Source organism: Capra hircus, chromosome 1 (assembly GCF_001704415.2).
Source record: "Capra hircus breed San Clemente chromosome 1, ASM170441v1, whole genome shotgun sequence".
Taxonomy (NCBI): domain Eukaryota; kingdom Metazoa; phylum Chordata; class Mammalia; order Artiodactyla; family Bovidae; genus Capra; species Capra hircus.
In genome coordinates this window covers 151,414,896-151,439,001 of record NC_030808.1, presented here as the reverse complement: position 1 = coordinate 151,439,001, position 24,106 = coordinate 151,414,896, and the positions used below count along the sequence as shown (strand labels likewise).

The window sequence follows — 24,106 nt, the reverse complement described above, 5'->3', positions numbered from 1 at the left end:
ATTTCCTTCTCCAGGGGATCTTCCCAACCCAGGGATCAAACCTGTGTCTCCCGCATAGCAGGTGGATTCTTTACCACCCAGCCACAGAGAAAGCCCGATGCTGGAATATAAGGATTTTAAAAGGCATGTACTTGGAAGTGAGTATATCTCCACAAAAGGTGCAAGGGAAGAATGCATGAGATTTTAAAACGCTTACACAATCAATGTCAATGTCACAAGAGCCAACAGGTTTAAATCTCAAGACTGAAAATCATGAAAATTTCATGTACAGAGAAGCCTGGTGGGCTACATACAGTCCATGGGATCACAGAGTCAGGCACACGGTACGACTAACACTTTCATTTTCAAATCATGAATGCATCTCTCCTTTGCAAGACTATTCAATTCACTGGCCGTTACCCACTAGTAACAAGCTAGGAAACTTCACCCTCATTCTACATAGACTATTGACCTTGGGTTGGTGCTTAAAGGATTAAAAAATAGAATGTTGCCTTCAATCATATACTTCCACAGAGGCAGCTAGGCTTTGGAGTCAGACTTTGGATTGAATTCTGACTCCACACGTACAAATCCACGAATTTGGAAAGTTACTTAATTTCTTAACTGTACGTCCACTTCTCCACCTTTCCTCTTCCAAGTCTTCTTGCTATTAAATATAAATGGAGCCATTCACTCACTGTATTTCAAAGTTCTGTATGTGAGAAATGTGACTTCTTAGTTCCACTACTAAAAACTTTTGCAACAACTAATAATAACAAGCTAACACGCACACACAGAAATGTACTAACCTCGCTTGTCATCTGGTTCCTGTTTGGTTTTAACAAGATCAACTTGTCTCCCAGTTATACCTAAGGCTGCCAAATCAATTACACCTTTCTGACTACTGTCATGGAGATGACTCTGATCCACTATATTGGCCTTTGCTTTGTTAGATTTCATCATGAAGTCTTTCAGAGCCAAAAGCTTGTCTTCCTCTTCCTCTGTCATTCCCTAAAAACAAATAAAACCATATGTCCTACGTTATTTTGCAAGTCATAAGAGGCCTCAAAATGACTAACAACTTAGGGTCAAACCACTCAATTTAAAATTGAAGAGTCAGAACAGTAAAATGAAGCAAGCAAAGGCAAGAGAAAAAGAAATGATCAATACAGAACAACATTACTCTGTTCTCCGAGGACACTCGCCCTCAATTGGGCATTTTCTACTTTGTATCATGATTTATATCTTCACATTCTTTCTAAACGGTAACATTCAAATATAATTCGCCTTTGAAATCTCCAAAGAACTTCATACAGTGCCTGATAGATCTTTAATCTATAACTTTGAATAAGCAAACCTTTAGCATCTAAACAAAAATTCTACAAGTACAGTATGAAGCAGAAGAAAGCGTGTGTACTGGGACTTTGTCCCTAGATGTGCTGGAACATGTGGTGGGACCCTGCTGTGAAGGCACTCTGTGACACATAAAGCACTCTGAGCATTCTGAACACACGCCTCATGGACTGACAGGCAAATGGAAGCAACACACTTGCATTCTTCAGGTAACAGGAAGACTAGAGTCAGGCCGCTTCGGTTCAAATTCCAGCCGCACTACTTACAATCTGTATGGCCGTGAGCAAGCCACCCACTGTCTCTGGACCTCTATTTACCTATGAGGATAATTACCAGCACCCATCTTTTAAGACTATTATAAAATTTCAGTAAGTTAATCCACATAAGACAAACCACTTCAAAATGACAGCTAATGAATACTAATTAATTTAAATAATGAATTCGAAGTACAAAGTAAACATTCTGGTACTTGGAGCAGTCCTGCATTTTCTTGACTTTCCAACCTCCACGAACTCCTGTAGAATGTTTTGATTATGCAAATGAAAAAATTATAAAATGGCAATTCCCTAAGGCCTCAATCTAAAATCCCTCTAAAACTGGAGCTTAAAGTAATAGTCACAATCCACTGGCACAAGAGGAAAATCAACTCGAGAAAGTCAAAAAACTAAGAAATAGTGAAATAAAATAACATTAAAGTATAATACTTGTACAACATCCTTGACAAATTTTTTCCAATATTAACCTGAAATTCATTTATTTACATTTCTCCTAAAATCTGCTTAGACAATGACACAGTTAATAGTTCTACTCTTTTATTAGCCTACGTTTCAGCTCACAGGAAAGGACAGCTCTGCTTCAGTCCACACAAGGGAAGGCCAGAAAGAAGGCTGAGTGGAGAGACTCCCCCACCATGGAGCTCTAAACAGATTCTGCTCAGCAAAAGCAGCCAGTCACAAAAGTTATGTCCTGTGTGATACCATCTACACGAAATGCCCAAGACAGGCACACTCCCAGAAACACCGAGCCGACTGAGCAGCTGCTGGAGGAGCAGCAAAGTGGGAGTGACTGTGTTCTTGCTGGAGAATCCCAGGGATGGGGGAACCTGGTGGGCTGCCATCCATGGGGTCGCACAGAGTCAGACATGACTGAATTGACTTAGCAGCAGCAGCAGCTAATTGAAAAGGACGCTCTCTGCAGGCTGATGGAAATGTTCCAGGGAGTCCCTGGTGGCTCAGACGGTAAAGTGTCAGCCTGCAATGCGGGAGACCTGTGTTCGATCCCTGGGTCAGGAAGACTCCCTGGAGAAGGGAATGGCTACCCACTCCAGTATTCTTGCCTGGAGATTCCCAGGGACGGGGGAGACTGGCAGGCTACATACTGTCCGTGTGGTCCCAAAGAGTCAGACACGACTAAGCAACTTCACATATTATAGAAAATGTTATAGAATTAGACAGTGGTGATGATTTCACAACTTTGTGAATACACTAAAAACCACTGATGTGTACGCTTTTAAACACCAAATGTCTCTGAACTATATCTCAATCAAAACAATGTTAGGAATGCATTATTAAAAAACAAAGAAAAACCCTGACAAGGACAATCAGCTCAGTTCAGTTGCTGAGTCATGTCTGACTCTTTGCAAACCCATGAATATCAGGCTTTCCTGTCCATCACCAACTCCCGAAGCCTACTCAAACTCATCTCCATCACATCAGTGATGCCATCCAACCTTCTCATCCTCTGTCGTCCCCGTCTCTCGTCTTCCATCTTTCCCAGCATCGGGGTCTTTTCCAATGAGTCAGTTCTTCACATCAGGTGGCCAAACTATTGGAGTTTCAGCCTCAGCATCAGTCCTTCCAATGAATATTCAGTACTGACTTCCTTAAGATGGACTGGTTGGATCTCCTTGCAGTCCAAGGGACTCTCAAGAGTCTTCTCCAACACCACAGTTCAAAAGCATCAATTCTTCAGCGCTCAGCTTTCCTTATAGTCCCAACTCTCACATCAACACATAACTACTAGAAAAACCATAGCTTTGACAAGACAGACTTTTGTTGGCAAAGTAATGTCTCTGCTTTTTAACAGGCTGTCTAGGTTGGGCATAGCTTTTCTTCCAAGGAGCAAGCGTCCTTTAATTTCATGGCTGCAGTCACCATCTGCAGTGATTCTGGAGCCCAAGAAAATAAAGTCTCTCACTGTTTCCATTGCTTCCCCTTCTATTTGCCAAGAAGTGATGGGACTGGATGCCATGATCTTAGTTTTCTGAATGTTAAGCTTTAAGCCAGCTTTTTCACTCACCTCTTTCACTTTCATCAAGAGGCTCTTTAGTTCTTCTTCACTTTCTGCCATAAGGGTGGTCTCATCTGCATATCTGAAGTTATTGATATTTCTCCTGGCAATCTTGATTCTAGCTTGTGCTTCATCCAGCCTAGCATTTCTCATGATGTACTCTGCATAGAAGTTAAATAAGCAGGATGACAATACACAGCCTTGACATACTTCTTTCCCCATTTGGAAACAGTCTGTTGTTCCATGTCCAGTTCTAACTGTTGCTTCCTGACCTGAATACAGATTTCTCAGGAGGCATGGAAGGTGGTCTGATATTCCCATCTCTTTCAGAATTTTCCACAGTTTGTTGTGATCTACACAGTCAAAGGCTTTGGCATAATCAATAAAGCAGAAGTAGATGTTTTTCTGGGATTCTCTTGCTTTTTCGATGACCCATCAGAGGTTGGTAATTTGATCCCTGGTTCTTCTGCTTTTTCTAAATCCAACTTGAACATCTGTAAATTCACAGTTCATGTACTATTGAAGCCTGACTTGGATAATTTCGAGCATTATTTTGCTAGTGTGTGAGCTGAGTGCATTTGTGCGGTAATTTGAGCATTCTTTGGCAATGCCTTTCTTTGGGACTGGAATGAAAACTGACCCTTTTCAGTCCTGAGGCCCCTGCTGAGTTTTCCAAATCTGCTGGCATATTGAGTGCATTTGTTTGTAGTGATGCATCCTAAGGCCCACTTAACATTGCACTCCAGGACGTATGGCTGCAGGTTAGTGATCTCACCATCGTGACTATCTGGGTCTGAAGATCTTTTTTGTATTATTCTTGTGTATATTCTTACCACCTCTTCTTAATATCATCTGCTTCTGTTAGATCCACACTGTTTCTGTCCTTTATTGAGTCCATCTTTGCATGAATGGTTCCCTTGGTATCTCTAATTTTCTTGAAGAGATCTTGTCTTTCACATTCTATTGTTTACAGCAAAAGTGTAGTCCCTTAATATCCGTCAGACTTCTGCTTCCAGCCATGATGTATAACAGGAACAAGATTTACCCTCCCACTTAAAACAACTCTGAAACCAGACAAAAAATATGAGATGACACTTTTCAGACACTGGAAAGCAGGAAGCACAGGGCTCTGATTCCCCCAGATAAAGGCGAGTCCGATGACTGTCCCAGCTTACTCTTTGGAGAGTTTCCAGACCATGGCATGAGGAGGGTGATGGTGGGGGGGACTCAGAGTTCATCAGAGCCATGTTCAAGAGACAAATCAGAGTTCCAGGAAGCCAAATGGCCAAGCATGGGGCAGAGCCCTGAAGAGAGACCCCTGCCAAGCCAGAGCTGTGGTCAGGGCGCTGCCAGTCTCCCACCAAGTGCTGAGCTACATGCGTATGAACACCAACACCTGGCACCAGGAAAAGGCAACAGAAAGCAGCAAGCCAAACAACCCCAGAGCTGACAAGCCTGGGGATCACTCACTCTGCTCCTACCAGCCGGAAGTGGGAGACCTCTTACCACACAGAGCATCACGTCCTCACGAGTCCCTAGGAATCAAGCTAAGCTGGCCACTGACCACAGGCTGATCTGGATCTCCCCTAAGAAAGCTCAAAACCAAGGCTTAACATCATCAAACCAACTCCAAATAACTTTCACTGTAGAACAAATCCAACACTATACAGTCATCCTCAGGACCCCCAATGAAATCCAGATGCTTGATCCCCTCAATAAAATGGCAGCACAGTATTTGCAAGGAACCTACAAACGCCTTCCTATATACTTTAAATTACCTCTAGATTACTTATAATACCTAAAACAATGTCAATATTATGTAAAAAAGTTGTAAATACAATGTAAATAACATGTAAATAGTTACCAGTATGAGGCAAATTCAAGTTTTGCTCTTTGGAACTTTCTGGAATTTTTTTTTTTAATATTTTTGACCCACGGTGGTTGAATTCATGGATGTGGAATGTGTGGATACAGAGGGCCAACTGTGCAGTGTAAAGGGATTCAGCACCCAACAGTATAAAACTCACAATCAAGAGAGAAAGAAAAATGGATGGCCAGGAGTCAGAGATTAGATGAAAACTTACATTTTATTGTATATCTTCTTATATAGCTTTTCAATTTTACACCATGCATCTATACTATCAAGTCAAAATCTTTTTAGTTAAAAATATGTGAAGGTTTAAAATGTTAATTAAAGTATCTGTTCTAGCATCTGATTAAATGAATATTAAAAAAACAGGCAGCTCTTATAGATGAGATCAATCTAAATAATCCTGACATGTGTTACCTCCAGATGGGAAATCCTATTGTAAATCTGGAGTACAGGCAGATTTCAACTCCCACAGAGGTAATGTTCCAGAAGTGTTCAGTTTAGTTCAGTTGCTCAGTCATGTCTGACTTTTTGCAACCCCATGAATCGCAGCACATCAGGCCTCACTGTCCATCACCAACTCCCGGAGTTCACTCAGACTCACATCATTTGAGTCATTTGCCATCCAGCCATCTCGTCCTCTGTCGTCCCCTTCTCCTCCTGCTCCCAATCCCTCCCAGCATCAGAGTCTCTTCCAATGAGTCAACTCTTCACATGTGGCCAAAGTACTGGAGCTTCAGCTTCAGCATCATTCCTTCGAAAGAAATCCCAGGGCTGATCTCCTTCAGAATGGACTGGTTGGATCTCCTTGCAGTCCAAGGGACTCTCAAGAGTCTTCTCCAACACCACAGTTCAAAAGCATCAATTCTTCGGTGCTCAGCCTTCCTCACAGTCCAACTCTTACTTTAAGTCTATTATCTGGTACTATGAATATATCAGGGAAGCAACGCTAGGCTGCTCTGGAGAGGCCTCTGTTAGTCACACCATATCTCAAGTGTCCCCATGTGGTCCTACAGAAAAGAGCCCTGAAGAACCCCAAGCAAAAAAAAAAAAAATTCTGCAGGAGGGTAAATTCCGCAGAGGCTAATTTCTCCCCTCTGTATTCCTGACATTAGGACAAGGACTCAGTTCCCACCTCCAAAGCCTCCTCTGGCTCCAGGCCTCTTCCAGGAGGGACCAAAAAGACAGACTCACAAAGGGCTGGAAGAGATGAGCTGCCCAGGGACCTCTTCCTAAGTCCACATAAAACCCCAGCAAACCTCTCAGCTTTAGTTCCTTAGCCTCTGGGCACTCTGAGAGGCAAGATGACACTTTGCAGGGGTGGGGTTGGGGTTGGGGGAGGCATGTAGAGTGAAGACAGGTTTAGATTCCGACATTAGCTTTGAAACGTAATTCACTAACTCTGCGTGCATGGGAGCTTAACTACCCTCACTGAGCCTCAGTTTCCTTATCTAACAAAATGATGCCAATATCTACTCATCAAACCTATTTCAAGGACAGGCACACAACACAGAAAGTAGACTCACTGTGTGTTCTCAAACCAGGGAAGCTGGTGCTGTGCTGCGCAGCCAAGAGCCTCAGAGACTCTAGCCTGCTGTCCCTTCCAGCAGCAGCACCTAGCCCTTGAAGCAGAGCATCCCTGCCCCTGAGGAGTCTCCTGAGACCATCCGTGACTAGTCCCCTAAGATTATTCACAGAAACGGCATATGACAGGGGATTCCATGTTCCCAGTTTCCACTCACAGAAAGATGAGTGAGGACCTCAAGCACTGAGGCTCAGGAGCACAAGTCAGCGAGAGTGCAGCGCTTCCATCAGGACCCCAGGGGTGCGGGCTGGCGCCAGGGAGCAGCAGGGCCCTGGGGCTGGGAAGAGGAGCAGCAGGACGCAGAAGGGCTATGGACGCCGCCCCTCCCCTCGCCCTCCCTTTACCCGGGGCAGCGGAAAACTGACACCCACGGCACGGGGACAAGCAACAATCAGGAGCTAAGGCGGCTCCACAAAATAACTAACGACTTACACGGAAGAGAAGACTTCCGCATAGAAGATTTCAACTTAATATACAGGATTTGCATGGAAGAGAGGGATACAAAAGAATCACACTATTCACGCTCCAAGAAACATCTAAACTGGGGTGGTTTTTATTGCATGAGGAAATCTTTTTGATAGGATAAGAACTACTTGCTCAGGAGAAAGAACTAGAAAATGTGATTCCATACCCAATTGAATACATCTAATGTACAAGCCAAGGTTAAAAGAAAACTCCAAGAAACAAGCTCTCTGGCAATTCAAGTCATATCGAATTGAAGTTCTCTCAAACACAGGAAACAGAAACACTGGTTTGCAAGGGACTTTCAGAGCTTTCATCTGGGGACTTTCATCTGGAGCTCAAGTCTCCAGATGAATTTAGACCTCAAAGAACCAAGGTGGTTATTAACCAGCATCCCACAGAAGCCTACTGCAGCGTTCAATCACCCAAACCAACATGTGGGCATTAGACAGCACCGGCATCCATGTGACAAAGGATTTATCTGCCGAAGCTGACCAATTCTCTCCCCGCATAGAGGTGTTTTCTCCTCTTCGTTTCTCTTAGACAAGACAGTAACCAATACTCATGCTCTTAACCATCATGCCCCACAGACTTAAAAGTCACTCATTCGTGGTGACCCCGAGCATTCACTTTAAGGCCCACGGACATCTTTTCAGGAACCGTACCCTTTCTTTCTACCCAGTTACACTCCTACTTCGTCTTCCCTAGGATCCACACGTCCCTCTAGAACAGGATGCTGAGTCTAGATGTGAACAATGCCAAGCATAACAACAAGGATTCCTACTTCTAACGGGATTTGTTACCAAGGGTTCAAACCCACAGATTTCCAAGACACAGCAGTAAACTGCGGGTTTATTCAATCTAAGGCACATAATAAGTCCCAGCATTTTAGCTGCTTGCGTGCAGTGAAGACTCTAAATTTGAGCTGAATTAAACCAAGAGTTTTCTTTACTGCATTTGTGTTCTGTAATTTTTTTTTCTAACTGAACTTCTTTATATTTTTGACGAAATATGAAATACAATCAAGAATATACTTAAATCTAAGGTTGTATCTACTTTTCCCCTCATTTACATAGCCAGTAACCACAAGCAAACTTACTAGGTCTCCCATGATTCCTTATTTAACTCAACCCGGTGCCTTATCATCATCACAGTATGCCTTAGATCCCAAAGCAAATGCCTATCTGCCAGATTTATTGACTCATTTGCTATGCTACAACTTAATCAAAAATATGCTTACACACTAGATGTATACCTCCATGTTTTTATAACATCTGCATTTAAATGTAAGATTCCGGAAAAGTGATACTACCTGTGACAGCAACTTCTTCAGCAGCTGTGCTATGGCAGGATCCTCAGGTGGAGGGCAGTCAGGAAGAGACCCGTTTCGCTTCTTCTGACGCATGTGAAGATGTCTGAACAAGCTAGTGATATCTTTCGACCTCAAAGCATAATCAAATATAGAACGACTTACTGGCTCTTTTAAAACACTGAGTAGAACAAGTTTTCTTTCAATCTATATTAGAAAAATAAAAAGAATTAGCCAAAGATATAACATACAGTACAGCTGTTTTCAAATTCAATAAATATAACCTGTGTAAAGTTAACATAGGCGTTCATTTTCTAAGAAAATGGGAGATACCAACATCTGCAACTTTTGCTTAGAAGAAAAAAGAACACCAGTGACCTTTAGAGAGTGAAGGTATTTCTTAATTCATTGTTAGCCTCTGAGTACACATTTGTGTCTGTCATATTTGAATTCTACCAATGTCCAGACTAGAAAAGTTTAGACCCCAAGTTTTCTAGATCTCAAAATGTCAGATGACTTTCCAGATCTACGAAGTATCTGAAGTTCGCAGGTCTAACAGCCAAAAGGTACTAATCCAGAGAAGATGCCCAACAGCCACAAGACCACCCTCAGTCAGCAGGTTTTCCCACTAGCTTCAACCACTTCTAAAAAACATTACTCTCTCCATAGAGTTCTTAAAATCTCTTCTTTTTTCATCCCCAAGAATATTCTCCTTGTCAATGTGTTTAAATAAAAGGTGTTAAACAGTAACCAAGAGGAATTTTATAGATAGATTTAACTACCTGGTGAGCTGGCTGATAGAAACCAGCCTACAAAGGTTCTCTTTTGTCTAATCCAAACCGCAGAAAAGTAAGAACTGTAAAGCATATAGATAAGCAGTCTCTCAACTCCTAAACCTGGCCTTTCAAAATATACAACAATGATAAAAGCAAAGAGTAACACGAATAACAATTTCTGAGAAACAAGGAGAATGGTACCGATTTCTAACAAACCACGTAAACATCAGGTTTATTTCAGTGAAACACAACTAAAAGTTATTACAAATGAATGCAATTTTTCAATCCCAGAAACACTCCTTTCTTTCATTAATAGTTTAAGAGCCAAACTTGCTTGCTTGCTCAGTCCCTTCAGTCGTGTCTGACTCTGCGACCCCATGGACCACGGCCCGCCAGGCTCCCCTGTCCATGGGATTCTCCAGGCAAGCATACTGGAGTGAATGGCCATTTCCTTCTCCAGTGATAAAGTATGAAGTGAATGAAGTGAAGTTGCTCAGTCGTGTCCGACTCTTTGTGACCCCATGGACTGTGGCTTACCAGGCTCCTCTGTCCATGGGATTTTCCAGGCAAGAGTACTGGAGTGGGCTGCCACTGCCTTCTCCAAAGAGCCAAACTTCTATGGCTCAAAACAGAATTAGCAGCCAAAGCAGTAGCAATCTCTAGACCTGGCTTCTAAGAAAGCCTTAACAAACTTCAAAAAAGGAGGTCATATTTTTAGCAATATTATCCATCTTTCACAGATAGATAAATTGTTCTGAGGATGAAAATTTTAATTTACAAACTCTATGAAAGAATGATGATTCCCCACACTGGATTAATGTATTATGAAAAGTAAAGACTGAAGGGAGTCACAGCCACTTATTGGCAAAGGATATCCAAGGTCATTTTCCCAACCACAGGGAAAGCACACTGGGCTTATAAAAGTAGGAGAAAGCTAGGGAGGAATACGAACTTGCAAAAGAAAAATGAGTATTTTAGGATGCTTTAGCAACTAGAATCACTTCTCAAAAGTCCATTCAATTTAAATATCTATCAATATTTTGATAGCTGGCTGTCCAGCAAAATGAAGGCTATACACACTGACAAGCTGGATAAATAATTGCCTTGTACAAACCAAAGGCTCAAAGTTTATTAACAAGAGCTACAGTGCTTGGGAAGGGGTGGGGGAGGGGCGGGGAGCAAGAGGGGTCAGTTGTCTTTAGATTAAAATAAAAGAAAAAAAAAAACCAGAACCAGTGAGTGCTCTAAAAACCAATTTTGGAAAAAGCCTGATTCCAATTTATTATCAATGTGGACTTGGGCTGAAATCAGCTATACACTTACAACAAAAGCAGGTCCATCAATATATATTCCTGCTACACTTCCCTTAACAGAAGATGCTTCAGACACTGCACAAAAGGAGAAAGGGTGAGCCACTGAGCGCTGCGTTACACTCAACATGCTGGACAGCATAGCGGCTCCCTGGACTTCTCTCACCTTCCAGAGCGTTTGTTCATTAACATTAACTACCTTGAAAGAAATGGGAGAAGTCTGTAGTCCAATTTAAATCTTTAAAAGTTGAAATAAAAACAGGACTCTCCAAACCTCTTTCTTAAAGGGGCACAGTTGGAAGGGAGGATTGACTCCAAGCTGGAACATGCATACCTGTATTATTGGTTGAGTAATATATGGATCAAGGTAAGGCATCAGTTTGCAGTAGACATCAGCTGTGCTTAGTTGGTGAGCTACCACGGTGATAAATCCCACAGCACCATAGCGTATCCATAGGTTGGGATGACATAGAAAGGGGGCTATGAGGGGAAAAAAAAGGCATGGATTCAACCACGTTCATAAAGAGTTCCACACTATCAAGATACCATGTTCATAAAGAGTTTCCCACTATTAAGATCAACAAATGTTTCCCTTACAACACTACTGATACAGGGATTATACCAAATGTTACTATCAGGTTGCCTCTGACTGTCCTGGGACATAAACTGAGCCAGGCGAACACTCTGATGTCATACTATTCCCGCCCATAACTATGAACAATACCGTAAGGGGGCAAAAACAGGTCCCTCTTTCTGGGATTCAAACTGTTATGTTTTCAGTCAGGGCTGACGATGGGGGACACATCCTCACTCATGAGACTGACTTAAAAACCACAGGACAGAGAGTCGAGTCCCAGCAGCACACGGCAGACTGTGACCCCATGTCATCCACCTGACGGAGGTCCAGGGACGCACAGCCACCACACAGGGCAAGGAACGGCGAAGGCGTTTCTCCGCTAAGTCGCGGCTTGGATGAAGGGAATGATCTCACCTGACTGACACTCATTTACATGCAAAGATCTGATCCTATCAAATACGAATACTCATGAATTCATTCACAAGGCAATATGAATTGAGACTGAAAGGCAGAAAACATATGCTGCCCACTGTTAAAGAGTTAAGATGGAAGATTAAACCACAAAATTGAGTATCTTTTCAGATCCTTTAACTATTTTCTGTACGACACTTAACATCAATGATTTCAACTAACTGAAGATTTAGGATAAAATTCAAACAGCTAAACTAACTGGATTTAGAATAAAATTCAAACTTCTAAAAGCAAAACAACAACAAAAAGCAAAAACCTATTAGTCTGAGCATATGAAGACATCATCATTTAAAAAACACTGACGTCATAGGAGGTTCAGGCTAACAGGGAACTAAGACTTCTGCCACCACAGTGCCGATCCTACGGTGGAGTGAGACGCTCCCTTTGTCTTTCCCCTTTACAATCAGCACAACACCGAAAACTCAACAAAGGTGCCTCTGCCCAACACAACGAGGTGCAGAATTCCACTTACCTAGACGTCTAGAGGTGGGGGGACCGGAGCAAACAGGGAAGGTGGGCCCAGGGAATACACAGTGGAGAGTGCAGTCTGCCCTCTGCCCATGGCAGCTGAGCTGCGGCCCCAGAGGCTCTGGCCTCCCCTGCAGCAGCACCGACAGCCTCTGGTGACCGGGCGGCAGCGGCACTGGGCCAGGACCCCGTCGCCCCAGTCACAGAGGCACCCACAACTCCAGCCCCCACACCTCCCGCCACGGCAGCAAAGCCCTCACACCTTGCAACACGAGGCCCGACAGAGACAGGCCCGCGTCCCCAGCTCTTGTCCACCCTCCCCTCATCCTGTGAGAGCAGCGCCGGGGGCTCGCGAGACCCTGCACATGACCAAGGGCCCACTACCCTGGTGCCCGGGCAACAATGCTAGCAACAGTGGCAGCGCAAGGCACACCACCACCAGCGGCTCAGGGAGCGGCCGTGAGGGTACAGGGAGACAGCCCTAACCCAGGCAGCAGAGGGTGGGTGCCTCAGGCTCCTCAAGACAACCAGAGGCAGCACGCACAAATGAACTTTAAAAGTTAGGCTACAGTGCCACCTAACGGACAACAGAGAAAGACTGCTAACTTCCAGCCTGCTGAACCAGAATCAAGAAGCCTTCACTATTTCCAAGGCACAGGAAGAGAAACACCCTCATCAAGCACCTTGAAGAATAGCAGGAAGATTGTGCCACAAAAAGGAAAGGAAAATTCTCCAGAAACTAAAGCCACTGAGTACAGGGATCTGACAGAGAATTCCAGACAGCTGTCATGAGGACACTCAAAGAGCCACAGGAAAACTCAGAGGCAGTCCAGTGAGCTCAGGAATGAAATTAATGAACAGAAGGGACACTTAACTAAAGAGACTAAAATGCAAGAAAGAAAGTTTGCGCTCATGACTCTGTCAGCGAGCAAGGACGCTTCTGAGAAAGCAGAATGGCACCAGCACCCGAGAAGGACCACCCCCTTCAGTGACCATCCCACCCAAAGGGTCAGAAGGCATCTTCTGAGGTCTTCCAGAGCCCCGCGTGGGGCTCAGCTCTTGTGCCTGCGAGGAGCCCACCGAGGTGGCGAGGTGCGGGCAGGCTTCCCCGCAGGAAAACATAGGCTAACTATTATAAAGGTCAAGGAATTAATCCTTTCATTGGTTAATAAAATTACTAACAGTAGTAATGGCGATACTACAAGTGTTTAACCGGCGATCCGTGTAATGACAGAAGTCATAGACAGTCTCTCACATACAGTCTCTAACAATCACTCACACACAACACGCAGGCCGGCATAAGCATGCACGAGGGTGCGCACGCTTGTGCACACACACAAGAGAGACGAAAGAGCTGAAAATCCGACTCTAGATGGTCTAGAAATTTCACAATGCTATCAATCAGCTGCAGTCATTCCCTTTCCCAGGGGATCTTCCCAACCCAGTGAAGGGACTCAGGCCTCCTGCACTGCAGGCAGACTCTTTACCATGTGAGCCCCCAGGGAAGCCCATGTTTCCCATCCTAATTTTAAGAAGCAAAAACTTACCAATATCACTGGCAAACTCGTAGACATGGGGTTTTTGCAGCAGCCCTAATTGACACATACAGGTAAGGGCGTTAAGAGCTTTCACAATAACAAATTCCTCAGCATCACTAAGACCTTGTTGCAGCAGGGGTTTGAGAATTGAGGAGCTCTGCCAGCCAACATAGGCAGCGACACCTGAAAAAGAGAAGCAACCATGATTTTTTTAATACCTGAAAGTACAAATGTCCTCAACTCTTTGTGACCCCATGGACTGTAGCCTGTCAGGCTCCCCTATCCATGGAATTCTCCAGGCAAGAATACTGGAGTGGGTTACCATTCCCTTCTCCAGGGGATCTTCCCGACCAGGGATCGAACCTGGGTCTCCTGCACTGCAGGCAGATTCTTTACCACTGAGCCACCAGGGAATAAAACGAATCAAAAGCCAAATATATTAAGCAATAACCCATGGAGAGACACTGCATTTCCTACTCAGCACAATAAATAAAAAAGACCCACACAATGCCCATCATCAAGAATTCTGTGACACCAAGGGGGAAAAGATCTTGTAAGCTTACAGAAGGGAAAACACAGATCCCCTAAAAAGGAAGTAGAATCAGACGGGCATCTGACAATCATCTCAGCACCCATGCAGGCCAGAACACGACAGGGCAAGATCCTCGAGATTATGGAAGGAACTGCAAACCCAGACTGTCCATAAAATGAGGATACAAAAGTGAGTCAGCGTGAGACATGCAAGAATTACACGTGGTTACCTCCCATGCAAACATTCTAAGAGAGTTTCTTGAGGATGTTTGCCAACAAAATGAGGAAAATGTAGAAACATAAAATGGTAAATACAAAGCAAGAATTCAAGGGGGGAAAAGGATAAAACCTAGTAGACCTAGAAATCAATCAGCCCAAATTAAAACTAGAAGTCAATCAACTTCAAAAATGTTATTAAGAAGAAAAATGGAAGAGATTACAAGCAATAGGTAAAACTAGTAAGAAAGAAGCTAGATATTATAGACAGAGTGAAGGAGGTATATTTTCTCTCTAAAAGGAAAACAAAAAACTCAAACCTCAGGATGAAAAAACAAAACTGTTCAAGAAAGTCAGTGTGTAAAAATGAAATAAATTACAATGTACTATGTATTTAGTTGTTTGCAGAGGATAGAAAAACGAATCCATTGACCTTGACGCTACAGACATTCTCATCAAGTGATAACAGTCATGGCATCAGAACTGTGGTGAAGCAATTTAAGCACAGCCTACTACTTGGTGCTAAAGTCAATAAAATTGACACACTCACGTAAATTATTTTGAATTTTCAGAATTAGTCTATACATGCAGAAGAGACTTCATTATGATTACAGAACAGAATTTCAATATTACCAACCATAAAAATGCAATTGTTAGTTGAATTATCAACCAAGAGAAGAAGCAGAAAGAAAGAAAAAGGTAAAAAAGGAATGAAGGAAGTGAAGGAGGAAGGAGGGAAACACAAACTTCTTTGCAGTCCAATCAGAAGGCCCATTAAGAAACAACTGAATTAAAGTTACAAAAACAACAATCTAAAAACAACCACTGCAAACACAGTGATCAACACCTCAAAACAGAGGACAAGGGGGATCAGATTATGATATGAGTGAGGTAACTCTTCATCTGGCACAGAAAAAAGTCAAGAGATGAAGTATAAAATTGATACTCCTAAAAAGAACAATATGAAAATTCTATATGGTAGCAATAGTCTCCTGAAGACATCAAACCAAAACCACACACCAGAGTGCGTGCCTCTGCAAAGTGCAACTACTGCCTTTCATATGTCACTTCTTATAGTTTAAGTAATTTGCAAAAGCATATTTCCCTTATAATTGAGAAAGAATTTTAGAATTTTTTTCTGTAGTTAATGAAAAAACACTAACGTTCCAGTGAATTCTATTTAGAAACTTTACAAAATAAAATGTATAACAAACTAAAATAGCTCAAAATATTTTGGAAAAGACTGACATTCGGGGAGCTTATTCTACCAGATACTAAAGTTGCTTATAAATATATAATAATTAAAATATAACTATAAAGAGTATAATACTGAATAGAGAAGTGAAAACAAAAATCAGTGGAATAGGATACCTAGAAAAGGGACCTTAAAAGATATATGCATGCAACAGACGTTAATAGAAGCTTCACAAATAAATGGAAAATAAAGGAAATGTTTAGTAAGTGGTGTTGGGAAAACTAGTTACATTCTGAGAAAAATTTAGATTTCACCTCACACCACAGCCCCAAATAAAGATTAATTAAGCAGTTCATGCTGTGCTGTGCTTAGTCACTCACTTGTATCCGACTCTCTGCAACCCCTTGGACTGCAGCCCGCCAGACTCCTCTGTCCATGGGATTCTCCAGGTAAGAATACTAGAGTGGGTCGCCATGCCCTCCTCCAGGGGATCTTCCCAACCCAGAGATCGAATCCAGGCCTCCTGCATTGCAGGCCGGATTCTTACGTCTATGTAAAAAAACTAAAGCTTTAATACAAAAAAAAAACGACATGCACCCAACATATAATTAACCTAATTCTGAAATGGAAAAAGATTTAAGTGCAAAAGTAAAAAAAAAAAAAAAAATCAAGAAGGAAAAGATCAAGTAAGTTGACAAGACTAAAATTATTTAAACAACATAAAAAATAATAGTCAAGTTACTTGAGAAAAGGTTATTTGCCATAGAAGTGATAAAATGTTGTTTTTAATGTAGATATAAAAGGCTCAAAAGATTATCAGAAAAGCATAACACCATCATAAAATGAGGGCCAAAATAATAAATTAAAAATTCATAGTAAGAAATATGAACGAGTAATCAACATGAGGAATTTTTTTCACCTTCAATGATAAGCAAATAAATATACATCAAAACAAGTCATCACTTTAAGCTACCAGCAAAGACTGACTGAATCAGCCTACTCCACACTGGAAGGCTGTGCAGTACTACTCAACAATGCCCACCAGCGTAGACAGTGATACTATCTCTCTGAAAAGCTTACAAAATGTGTCAAGTTCTAAAAATATACTCATATTATTTAACTCAGTAATTAAAATTTCTGCCTCCCAACCTGAGAAAGTAATCAGAAGAAAATATTCATGTAAATGGTTAGATGTATAATTGAAGGCGGGAGGAGAAGGGGACGACAGAGGATGAGACGGTTGGATGACGTCACCGACTCAACGGACACGAGTTTGAGTGAACTCCGGGATTTGGTGATGGACAGGGAGGCCTGGCGTGCTGCCATCCATGGGGTTGTAAGAGTTGGACAAGACTGAGCAACTAAACTGAACAGATGGGTATAATATATGTTGACCAAAGTAAAAACAATCTAAATATTCAAGAGAACAGTTCATTGAATTTTGGTAAAACTATAATAAAATATTTCTACTTATTATGGTTTTAAAGAATTTTTAATAACATGAGATGCTGTTCAAAATATACACATTACTAGATAAAGGTTTAAAAAACAACAAGACTGAGAAGTAACATAATACATTCACAGCACTTAGGTGCTAGGCATTATTACATATGTTAATTCATTTTATCTTCAAAACAACTAGTGGGTTAGTGAATAAAAGTATCCTCATTTTACAGACAAGGAAACAGAGGCACACAGAAGATTAGCTGATTTCCCCTAGAACCACAATCAGTAGGTGACAAAGCCAGAGCTTGAACCTAGCAATCTGGTGTCCAGAGTGGCTGCTCTTAAACACTTGACGCAAGTATTCAAGAGCAACCAAATCTAAGCAAGATCCTTCTATGACCCACCTCCTAGAGTAATGGAAACAAAAACAAAAACAAACATGCGGGACCTAAATAAACTGAAAAGGTTTTTGCACAGCAAAGGAAGCTATAAGCAAGGTGAAAAGACAATGCTCAGAATGGGAGAAAATAACAGCAGATGAAACAACTGACAAAGGATTAACTTCCAAACCATATAAGGAGCTCCTACAAGTCAATACCAGAAAAACAAACAACCCAATCAAAAAGTGGGAAAAGATCTAAACAGGCAGTTCTGCAAAGAAGCCATACGGATGGCCAGCAAACACACGAGCAGACGCTCAGCATCACTGATTATCACCCCTGGAGGCTCAGACGGTGAGGAGTCTGCCTACAAGGCGGGAGACCCAGGTGTGATCCCTGGACTGGAAAATCCCCTGGAGGAGGGACTGGCAACCCACTCCAGTATTCTTGCCTAGAGAATTCCACAGACTTAGGGGTCTGGCGGGCTACAGTCCATAGAGTCACAAAGAGTCAGACACAACTAAGTGATTATTAAAGAAATTCAAATCAAAACTACAATGAGCTATCACCCCACACTGGTCAGAATGGCCATCACCAAGAAGTCTACAAACAATAAATGCTGCAGAGGGTATGGAGAAAAGGGAACGCTCTTGCACTGTCGGTGGGAATGTAAACGGATACAGCCACCATGAAAGACAGAATGGAGATTTCTTTAAAAAACTAGGAATGAAATCACCATATGATGCAGTGATCTCACTCCTGGGCATATACCCTGAGGAAGCACAACTGAAAACAGACACCTGTGCCCCAGTGTTCACTGAAGCACTATTTACAACAGCTAGAACCACCTAGATGTCCATCAACAGATGAAAGGATAAAGCAGCTGTGGGTGGGTGGGTGTGTGGTGGGTGTGTGGTGGGTGGGTGTGTGGTGGTGGTGGGGTGTGTATGGGTGTGTGTGTGGGGGGGGTGTGGGTGGGTGGGTGTGGGTGGGTGGGTGGGTGTGTGTGGGGGTGTGTGGGGGTGGGGGTGGGGGTGGGTGTGGGTGGGTGTGTGGGGGTGTGTGTGGGTGTGTGGGGGTGTGTGTGTGGGTATGGGTGGGTGGGTAGGTGTGTCTGTGAGTGAGATAATGGAATATTACTCAGCCATAAAAAGGAATGCAACTGAGTCAGTTCTAATAAGGTGGATGAACCTAGAGCCTATTATACAGAGTGAAGTCAGTCAGAAAGAGAAAGATAAATGTAATTTACTAATGCATGCATATGGAATCTAGAAAGATGGTACCAATGAGTTTATTTGTAGGGCAGTGATGGAGAAACAGACATAGAGAACAGATTTATGGGGGTGGGGGGAGAGCGTGAGATGCATGGAGAGAATAACATGGAAACTTTCATTACCATATGTAAATAGGGAGCCAATGGGAATTCGCTGTATGATGCAGGGAACTCAAACAGGGGCTCTGTGTCAACCTAGAGGGGTGGGTGGGGAGGGAGACGGCAGTGAGGTTCAAGAGGGAGGGGACATATGTATACCTATGGCTGATTCATGTTGATGTTCAACAGAAAACAACAAATTCTGTAAAGCTATTACCCTTCAATTAAAAAAATAAAACAACACTGCCGCTCTTAGCCAGTACATAACAGTGCCTCACAGCATATATGGCAAAACGGGATGATGGGTAGAAAGAGGAGGCAAGGATGACCCAGAGGAAGGGAAAAAACAAAACATTAACAGAGGCTGTACATGGGCTAGAGAACCGGAAGAAAGTGGTTTTCTTTAAGGTTTTTCGATCTTCCAATTTTCTACATCTGTGCTAAGTCATGTCAGACTCTTTGCAACCCTGTGGATTGTAGGCCGCCAGGCTCTTCTGTCCATGGGGATTCTCCGGGCATGAATACTAGAGTGGGTTGCCAGGCCCTCCTCCAGGGGATCGTGACTCAGGGATCAAACCCACATCTCTTACGTCTCCTGCATTGGCAGGCAGCTTCTTTGCAACTAGTACCATCTGGGAAGTCCAATTTTTCTATAGCAAGTATGTATTAACTTTTATACACAAAAAATTAATGAAAATTACTTTAAAAGTGAAAAAAGAACATAAAGGCCGTGTTTCAATATACACATGGGGGTTTCCCTGGTGGTCCAGAGGTTAAAACTCCACCTTGCAGTAAGTACAAGGGACACAGGTTCCACCCCTGGTAGGGGAAGATCCCGCATGCTCTGCAGCAAACAAGCCCGTGCGCCACAACTACTGAGCTCATGCCCTAAAGCCTGCAAGTCGCAACTCCTGAGCCTGCACATTGCAACTGCTGAAGCCATGTGCCCGGAGCTTGCATTCCACGACAGAAGCAGCCACAGCAATGAGAGGCCCTACAGCGAGAGTAGTCCTCGCTCGCTGCAACTAGAGAAGCCCAAGTGCAATAACAAAGACCGTGCAAAAAAGAAGAAGCCAAAAAATCAATCAATCAATCTTGTCTCTAAAAAAATCCACGTGAACTGACCAGTAGATGAAGTTTCATGAACTATCTTTTCCAAAGAAAAGAAATAAAAACAAGATTACTTAAAAGGAGAAAGCAAGACAGACAGAGGGAGGTGAGAAGCAAAGATACTGTGTCTAGCAGCTGAGTTAGCTGGAATCCAAGACAGAAGGCTGAGATGACTCAATAAACTAATGCAGAAGTTAAAAACAAACTAGAAAGGTCTAAAAAGAGGAGGTACAGCAATCTCCAGTTATAATGAAGCAAGAACAGTAATTTCAAGACTTTCTCAAAAGCAGGAAGTATCCTTTTCTCTATATCATTATACAGTAATATTTGCAGAAACAGGAATACTATTGCTAGATGAGTTTCCTTCCTATTTTTATTTTTTTAGGAAAAATATCCAACAGCAAACCTTTTTATCAGTTACTGTCCCAGATTACTGAAAATCAAAATCTATAAACTCCACAGCTTCTGCTACATGAGAAAGTCTGGATACCTGTAAAGCTGACCAGTGTGCAGAACAGTTTTTAAGCTTTTTGAGTTAATAGACAAGTTTTACAATCATGTGTAAAATGATATATAAAGGGTTAGCGGGTAATTTTAACAATGTAGCTTTAGCACATAATATTTCATAAATAACCAAATCTAAAATTGAAAAGGTCAGTATAAGTAGTTGGAAAATGATCGGTTATTACTCCAAAATGAAAAATATTAAATCTTAGTGTAAAACATGACTTAATCTACGCAAAATAAGTTCATTTCTTTCTAATTCTGAATCTAAACACAACAGGACTCATACGTAGATAAAATACAAGATTATTTCTCTTCTTTAAATAAATCTGAAAATTAAGAATTTCAACATTTTGAAAAAATAGTGGGAAAAAAGTCGACTGATTTCTCACAAAGTTTTGGTTTTACAAGAAGCGGAAGCCTGTAAGCTTCCTTTTTAATTAGACTGATTTTCAATCATAATTATACTGTTATTTCCTGATTGTAAAAGTGATGCATGTTTACTATAGAAAATTTGACAAACATGGAAAAATGAAAAAAGAACCCAATTACCTGTAATCCCAGCCCCAAAAACCATCACTGTTCACATCTTAGTATATTCAGCCTTTTTAATAAAGATATCATTTATTATTACCTATACTCAACTGAGTTCAGTCACTTTAGTAATACTTCATAGTACTTTCCCAGGTCATTAAATATTCTTTCAGAACACACTTTTTAATGACCACACGGAATCGCCTTTGTATGTGCGTCTCAAATCTCTTGATCAGCTAAGATATTCCCAGCACCCAAAGCATGAAGACAGACAGAAATACCAGGAATTCATTTCCTTATTAACGAAATTTGTAGTACTGCATGGAAATTACCTGTTTGAGAAGATAATTCAAATCTTAAAGATCAATTTAAAAACAAACATTCTAAAAAAAAAAAAAAATAAAAATAAAAACAAACAAAAACGTACCAACTATACTATCAAAAAAAGCTCCACGCAGATGCCAATCATTTTTATCATTCAGGAAAGTGATCATGTGGGACAGCAAAACGTCATTGGCTTTCTGGCGTCCAAAGAACATGCACAGCCTTGTTATCCCGTTTTCCATTAAGGCTGTTTCACGATATTTTCAGGGTCACTCAGCAAAGTGACAACTTTCTGCTGGGACCATTTCATGTAAGGCTTGGAGCTCTAAAAAAGAAAACAAAGAAAAATGTAACCAACTTTCTTTCCTCCAAACATACAGACGCCAGTCTTTCTCACTCCTTGGAGGAAACAGAATGATTACAGAAGCACCACTGAAACCTGCAATCACTAAGCTTTTCCACTACGCAATGCGTTGAAGGCTAGCTGGGAAAATGAAACATGGATTGAAAAACACTGTAATAGCAGATGGTACAAGCACGGCCACTACCTCACTATTTACGAGCTCCATTTATGAGGTCAGAGGAAAAACACGGGGAAGCACCAGAGAGATACTGTCCAATAAGACTGACCTAAGGATGTGAAGCCGCTTAAGAGTGGTCAGGTTATAATCTGATGGCGCAGGTGTTGGTTAGCTACAGTTCAGAAAGCCAGAAAACACACTGCAAGTCCAGACAAGACTTCACATGATCTGGCCAGCACCGCCTTCTCTGACCCTGTCTCCTACCCACCCTTTCATCTTTCACTCATTTATTTACTCAGTTGGCTGTCTCCCCCTTACTAAAACAGCCTCAGGAGAGCAGGGACCTTTTCTGTCTCACTTACCACCACATCCCTGAATGCTCACAGCAAGCACACAAACTGCCTGGTGCAAAGCTTATGTTTACCCGTTATCGACTGACAAAACGAATGGAAGGCAAAGCCCACTTCTGGGGCAGCCACTGTCAAGGGAAAAGTGGTCTGAAAGACACAATTCTACATTCATGTTAAGGAAAACTTTAGATTAACTCCCCAAAGTTTTACTGCCTAACTTCATCAGTTAAAACATCCAAGGACTTTCCTTTACTGCCTAACTTCATCAGTTAAAACATCCAAGGACTTTCCTGGTGGTCCAGGGGTTAAGAATCACCTTGCAATGCAGGGGACGTGGGTGTGAACCCTAGTCAGGGAACTAAGATCCTACATGCCCTGGAGCAACCAAGCCCCTGCACCACCATCAAAGATCCCAATGACACAGTGAAAATTCCGAGCGCCCCAACTAAGGCCCAATGAAGCCAGATAAATATATTAAAAAAAAATTAACAGCCCAATTATATGCTTATAGGATGTACAACAGTATTATTTTCCCAGTAATTTGAAGAATTTCCTTTCTGATACATTCTAAGTTTAAAATTCTTCCGGTGTCCTCAATTCTAAATATTTGTTGCATAAAATGATACATTTAAAAAGTAAATGAGACACTACAACTGTCTTCAGTGCAGCTCAGTTCAGTCGCTCAGTCGTATCCGACTCTATGCGACCCCATGAATCGCAGCACGCCAGGCCTCCCTGTCCATCACCATCTTCCGAGTTCACTCAGACCCATGTCCATCGAGTCAGTGATGCCATCCAGCCATCTCATCCTCTGTTGTCCCCTTCTCCTCCTGCCCCCAATCCCTCCCAGCATCAGGGTCTTTTCCAATGAGTCAACTCTTTGCATGAGGTGGCCAAAGTACTGGAATTTCAGCTTCAGCATCATTCCTTCCAAAGAACACCCAGGGCTGATCTCCTTCAGAATGGACTGGTTGGATCTCCTTGCAGTCCAAGGGACTCTCAAGAGTCTTCTCCAACACCACACTTCAAAAGCATCAATTCTTTGGCGTTCAGCTTTCTTTATAGTCCAACTCTCACATCCATACATGACTACTGGAAAAACCATAGCTAGGCTAACTATTATAACGGTTCAAGCGAATTAATCTTTCAATTGGTTAATAAAATTACTAACAGTAGTAATTGGCGATACTACAAGTGTTTTAACCTGGCGATCCGTGTAATGACAGAAAAGTCATAGACAGTCCTCTACATACAGTTCTCTACAATCACTCACAACACAACACGCAGGCCGGCCAATAAGCATGCACGAGGGTGCGCAACGTCTTGTTCGCACACACACAAGAGAGACGAAAGCAGCACTGAAATTCCGACTCCTAGATGGTCTAGAAATTTCACAATGCTATCAAATGCAGCTGGCAGTCATTCCCTTCCCCAAGGATGCTTCCCAACCCAGGTGAAAGGGACCTCAGGCCTCCTCTCCATGCAGCTGCAGGCAGATCTCTTTACCATGTGAGCGCCGACCAGGGAAGCCCATGTTTCCCATTCCTATTTTAAGAATCAAACCTTACCAATAATCACTGGCCAAACTCTGTAGAACATGGGGTTTTTGCAGCAGCCCTAATTGACACATACAGGT

The 24,106-nt window shown here is 42.3% G+C and overlaps 1 protein-coding gene and 1 non-coding gene across 5 annotated transcripts in view; both read right to left on the bottom strand.

The window, feature by feature from the left end:
* Positions 1–21,855, bottom strand: part of LOC102177934 (phosphoinositide 3-kinase regulatory subunit 4) — a 56,210-nt gene extending 34,355 nt beyond the window's left edge. For 2 of the 4 annotated variants that reach the window (XM_018052883.1, XM_018052889.1), the window contains exons 1-5: positions 21,703–21,855; positions 13,997–14,170; positions 11,268–11,413; positions 8,851–9,054; positions 789–990 (exon numbers count right to left, since the gene is read on the bottom strand). In XM_018052883.1, the coding sequence (XP_017908372.1) occupies positions 789–990; positions 8,851–9,054; positions 11,268–11,413; positions 13,997–14,170; positions 21,703–21,841 (865 nt within the window). In that variant the 5' untranslated portion in view covers positions 21,842–21,855. Of the gene's footprint in view, positions 1–788; positions 991–8,850; positions 9,055–11,267; positions 11,414–13,996; positions 14,171–21,702 lie in introns of those variants that run through there. The other 2 variants (XM_018052898.1, XM_018052907.1) reach the window with 2 other exon arrangements.
* Positions 14,330–14,400, bottom strand: TRNAC-GCA. The gene has a single exon. It is a non-coding gene; the product is annotated as a tRNA-Cys (tRNA).